Consider the following 5,637-nt stretch of genomic DNA (forward strand, 5'->3'; position numbering starts at 1 on the left):
AGTCAGCTATTGAATGGATCACAGGGCCCCCAATGGAGGAGCTAGAGAAAGTACCCAAGGAGCTAAAGGGGTCTGCAACCCTATAGGTAGAACAACAATATAAACTAACCAGTACCCCCCCGCCTCCAGAGCTTGTGTCTCTAGCTGCATATGTATCAGAAGATGGCATAGTCCGCCATCATTGGAAAGAGAGGCCAATTGGTCTTGCAAACTTTAGATGCTTCAGTACAGGGGAACGCCAGGGCCAAGAAGTGAGAGTGGGTGGGTAGGGGAGTCAGGGGGAGGGTATGGGGGACTTTTGGGATAGCACTGGAAATGTAAATGAGGAAAATACCTAATAATTTTTTTAAAAAGGTCACATGAGATTTATTTATTTATTTATTCATTTTTTTGCCTGGTTGGTGGTTCAGTGTCTGAGAGATCTCAGGAGTCTGGGTCAGTTGAGACCACTGGTCTTCCCATGGGGCCGCCCTCCTCCTCAGCTTCTTCCAGCTTTTCCCCAATTCGATCACAGGGGTCCCCAGCTTCTGTCATTGGTTGGGTATAAATATCTGTATTTTTTTCTTTGACACTAAACTGTTAGATTTCTCCTAGGCATTTCTGTTAATGTTATTAATAATTTCACAGGTACATAATTACATTAAGTTCTCTGTTTATGTAGTTTCTACCAGGGACTTGTTCATTTTGGAATAACAAATATGACCCTACCTTTGCCTTTGGCAAATAAAATAAATCAGGAAGCACATTTATTTCCTTTTAAATGGTAGTTTCTGAAACTGAACTCGGACATGCTCAGCCTTAAGCTTTATACATTTCATTTCCGTCTTTCTCCAAATTAGTCATTATTTATAAATCATCATAGAAGCCACAGACCTGTACACTATTCTATACAATACATAAGGACATATGATGGTAGCTACAATTTTAATAATATGTAAGTTCATAGCCTATACACAATTCTACACTCCACTTTATTTTTTTTTATTTTGTGTATAAATATTTTGACTGCATGTGTGTATGTGCCAGAAGAGAGCATCAAATTTCTTAGATCTGAAGTTACAGATGGTAATGAGCTGCCATGTAGGTACTGGGAATCCAACCCAGGTCCACTGGAAGAACAGCCAGTGCTCTTAACCACCGAACCATCTCTCCATCCCCTCACAATCCCCTACACGCTGTTTTTATTTTTATTGTTGTAAGGTTTCCTAAAGTCCTCCAGAATTCTCAGTGAACATTGGGTTCACTGACTACACATACATAGCCACAAGGCTTGCCATATATCTTCTCATACAAGCTTTTATGGATAGTCAGAGAGCAACTTTTATGCCATATCTTCTTGCCACTTGAAACACCGAAAAAGTATAATTGACATAGAATGATCCTGTTATAATCAGAGCTTCTACATGGACCAATTGCTCAGCCTAGTGCTTGCTTTTTCCACATTAATGGTTAACATTAATTCTTTTTTTTTTTGACCCAGAATGCCTGGCTGCAAATCTTATTATCTGAAACATCCCTAGGTTTACTTCAGATTGAGATGTTTAATTTTTTTAGGTTGTTTTGTAGGATAGTTAGGAAAGAAAATAAATACTGATGGTTACTTTAAACAAAATATGTTCAGCTCATGTATGCCATTATAAGTCTGAGTTTGAAAAACTCAAGATGAAATATTGGGGGTATTGAGTGAATTCAGATGTGTATATTGCATGTGTTCTGACCCAGTTCAGAATTCAAAGAAGAGAGAAGACAACTGTGAGACATAAGGCAATGAAGAATGTGTGTTAGGAAAAAGTATTTGGGAAGGTGAGAAAGCAGGGCAAGCGGTGGCCTCAGGAGAGATGGCTGTTGTAGAACTCTTTCTGAAGTGTCTTTTGCTTTTGAACTTTCCTGGTTAATCTTAGAAAATTATGTTAACAGTCCACCATGTGCTTTTGTTTTTCCCTTCTATGGTAGACATTTGTGGTGGTTTAAATGATAAATGTTCTCCATAGGCTCAGATTTTTTGAAAAAGTGGTTTATGCTTGGTGGTGTGGTTTGGGGAGGTGGTGAAGCCTTTTGGGGGGAAATGTATCACTCATAGTGGAATTTGAGAATTCAGAGTTTCACCCCACTTCCCCCCTCTCAGCTTTATGCTTGTAGTTGAAAATATGTATTCTCTGATTCTTGCTCTATCCACCATGCTTCCCTGCCATGATAGACATGAATCTCTCTGGAACCAAAGTGCAAATGAATTCTTTTTCTATAAATTGTCTTGGTCACTATATTTTATCATAGCAGCAGAAAATAACTAACACAANGTTTCATTCCTCTAACACGACCTTAGTAAATTTTATTGCAGCAATACTGTTTTCTGCCATTGATCGCAAGACTGTCAGTTCAATAAATATTTGTGGAATTTGCTTAACAGTAGGAAGAAAACCACAGCATATCTTATTAGATATCTAGAAAGGGATTAAGATCTTGTGTTAACAAAAGAAGACACTGAGCTCCGGGAAGTAACATTGCTGTCTGCGTATGTAGTGAAGCTGACATTGGTTTTAAGCTTTCTGAATTCAGGTTCAATGCATCTTTCACCAGCACAATCACTGTAAGTCATGATTGGATGGTGAATGCAACATGAATGGAGGGTATGTCAGAGGGTCCTGGTAGAGACAGCTTGGACTTCCTGTAGGAAATCCTACCACATGCGTTCAATGAGTTTTTGAGTTTTCCCCACCTAAACCCTCAATTTACCTATTTATCATAGTTTTCATCCCTAAAATCTTAGAAACAGTACAAAATCCACTTATAACAAACTTTTAATAAAATAAACCCTGAACTCCTTGAATTCATCTTCTGCCAGCTCTTTCTGTAAATACTTCAAATATTTACACAAATATTTGTGAACTGTGTGGATAAAGTGACACTTACCACTGTCACCTAATATGTCTTTCATATCATTGCTCCCCAAAGGAGGCTCTTCAGGTTCATCAACCCTGGTCTTGAAATCAAGCTCTGCTCACACCCTTCTCCCTCCCCCAAGTAGGTGGGGCAAACCCTCCTGGGGTTTGCAGACAGGAGGGTGTTCAGTGAAAGTGAAGGAGAGTTGGTGATCCAGAAGTTGTTGTATAATGAGTGCCTCTGCTCTGAGCTCCATCAGATTCCCAGGAAGCATCTATGAGTTCCTTCAAGTAGCCTCTGTGTTCAGCCTGCTCCTGCTGCTCTTCAAGACAGCCCAGCTCTACCTGCACAGGCAATGGCTACTCAGCAGTACTCAGCAGTTCCCATCCCCACCTTCTCACTGGCTCTTTGGACACAAGGTAGGAAGGAAAGAGATGGGTGGGTGGGAGAGCAGGGAAGATGAGGCGTTCAGAGAATAAGCATCAAACTTACAAAACAGAGCTTGTTATAAAACAGGCACAGGTTCTTCCTGGGACAGCAGGCTCAGGATAGGATATATCTCAGGCTGGGCTCACTCCAGCAACAGGGACTCACAGATCAAAATAACCTGCCTGGTCTTGCTATTGGCAGTTAAGAGCTGCTCATTTGTGCAGATCTGTCATCTGTTCTAAAAAGAGCCCCAGACTCAGGAGCTTGTGGTTGGTCCTACCCAAGCCTTTTTATTTCCAGGCTGAGCAACACCTACAGCCTCACCTGTTCTAAATAAGCTAGGCTTCTTGAGGTTCCTTGCCCCCATTTCTCTACCATCCTCTTCCCCTGGCATAGAGCTTGTCTGAGAACATGGCTACAAGTGTGGTAGAATCTGTCCTGTGTATGGTAACAACAGGCAGGAATCACAGGAGGTGCCTAGTGCCCTAAACGGACTCACTTTACTATTGGGTAAAAAGACTAACCCTATATGTTTACTTAGACTGAAAAAAAGTTGCCTCAGTAAATGATTTATAGGCTGAAATCCTGAGGGTCAAAAAAGTGGTTTTTCAGGTGAGGGACCATTGCTAGAGATGCACTGTTATTCAAAGTCTGTTGATTTATGGGACCTCCTCCTGCATACCCTGTAGTGTGTGCTCCATGTTGCTAAGTGCACTGTATACCTCAGTGCTCAACCAAGATCCTGACACAATTGTACAGTCTCCAGAAATGTAAGAAGAAAGCAGCCTAGGGGCTGGGTAGGGCTTAAAGTGTCACCTCTGAGGGGATGGAGACAGAACTAGGTCAAAGGTTGCAGAGAGGAGCACATGAAAAGGGTTACATATTGACCACATTTAAAAGGAGATACGAGTATGTGGAATTTGAGCCATAGCTGAGGTTCGGGGCCAGATTCTGGGAAATACAGCTTCATCTAACAGGGCCACAGCATATGGTCATATCAGTTCCTAGAAGAGGGCAAAGGTTTGGATGACACCATAGATAGGCCATCAAGCTCTGCTCCAGTCCTAGGTTCTGTTAAGCCATCTTCACTGTGTCCCTGTGGTTGTTCTTCCCTTTATTTAGAACCAATAACTAAAACAAAAGGATTTTCAAATTTTACAGTGGAGGTTTTGTTTGTTTGGGTTTTTTTTGTTTTGTTTTGTTTTGTTACACAGCAATGTCTTGCAAGGTAGCCCAGGCTGGCTTTGAACTCACTATGTAGCCTATATTGGCCTTGTACCAGCAGAGATCTTCAGGCTTCATCCCCCCAAGTGTGTGTTAGGATTACATATATAAATCACCACATGTGGCATGAAGTATTGTCAGTGATTCATTTTTCTACTGATATCAGATCTTAAAGGACCAGGATCTTCAAGATATTCTAACTAGGATTAAGAATTTCCCAAGTGCTTGTCCACAGTGGCTCTGGGGAAGCAAAATGCGCATTCAAGTGTATGACCCTGACTACATGAAGCTGATTCTGGGGAGATCAGGTGAGAGTGAAACGCCCTCACCCACCATTGTGGATTTTCTATTCTGGGTTTATGCCTGAGTCCATGAAATTACAGGAAGAAGTGATGGTTCAGTTACTAATGCCAAAACAGTACCTTTCATTTTTCCTAGCATATGCTCAGCAATATTTATTTAATACTTGTTTGTACTTACTACTGTAACCTTAAAAGAGTAGTATGAGTTCATTTCATTTACATTTTAGAACTAAATGGGGGTGATCAGTTATATAAAAGTAAATTTCATATGTATAGTTACTTGAGTTTGAATCTTCTAATTGTTTCTGTTCTGTATCATAGATAACCAAGCCACTGCAGTAAAACCAACCACAAGGCTTTTATTCTTCAGAGTGGAGGACATAATATAATCTATGTTGCTTGCTACTTTACCACTCTAATCCTGGGGATGAATAGCTCCTGGTGCAGGATGGTTGTATTCCTAAGCCAAACTGTCAAGGTGGATAGAAGGGGATGGGAGACAATGGGAACTAGCAGGAGGCAAAGGACAGTTATCAAGATTTCATCTCTCTCTCTCTCTCTCTCTCTGATCTTATCTGCAGTCATCTTGTTTCTAATTAATGCCTCCCCTTTTTTTCAGACCCAAAAGCTCATGGTTCCTACAGATTTCTAGCTCCCTGGATTGGTATGTACAGCCATATAAGTATCAATTGTGGTCACTCTCCACTTGAGTTTGTCAAGATTGTTACCTTGACTCACTGAGCAATGGGAACAATCTTCAAGATGTAATGTTGCATTTAACCTAGTTTCTCTTCTTACCAGA

At 40.8% G+C, this 5,637-nt stretch overlaps 1 protein-coding gene across 1 annotated transcript in view; it reads left to right on the forward strand.

The window, feature by feature from the left end:
• The first annotated feature begins 3,110 nt into the window (after positions 1 to 3,110).
• Positions 3,111 to 5,637, forward strand: part of LOC110293391 (cytochrome P450 4A12A-like) — a 20,290-nt gene continuing 17,763 nt past the window's right edge. Inside the window, exons 1-3 of the mRNA XM_021161223.2 lie at positions 3,111 to 3,299; positions 4,700 to 4,841; positions 5,455 to 5,499. Of these exons, the coding sequence (XP_021016882.1) occupies positions 3,111 to 3,299; positions 4,700 to 4,841; positions 5,455 to 5,499 (376 nt within the window). The remainder of the gene's footprint in view (positions 3,300 to 4,699; positions 4,842 to 5,454; positions 5,500 to 5,637) is intronic.

Source organism: Mus caroli, chromosome 4 (assembly GCF_900094665.2).
Source record: "Mus caroli chromosome 4, CAROLI_EIJ_v1.1, whole genome shotgun sequence".
NCBI lineage: Eukaryota > Metazoa > Chordata > Mammalia > Rodentia > Muridae > Mus > Mus caroli.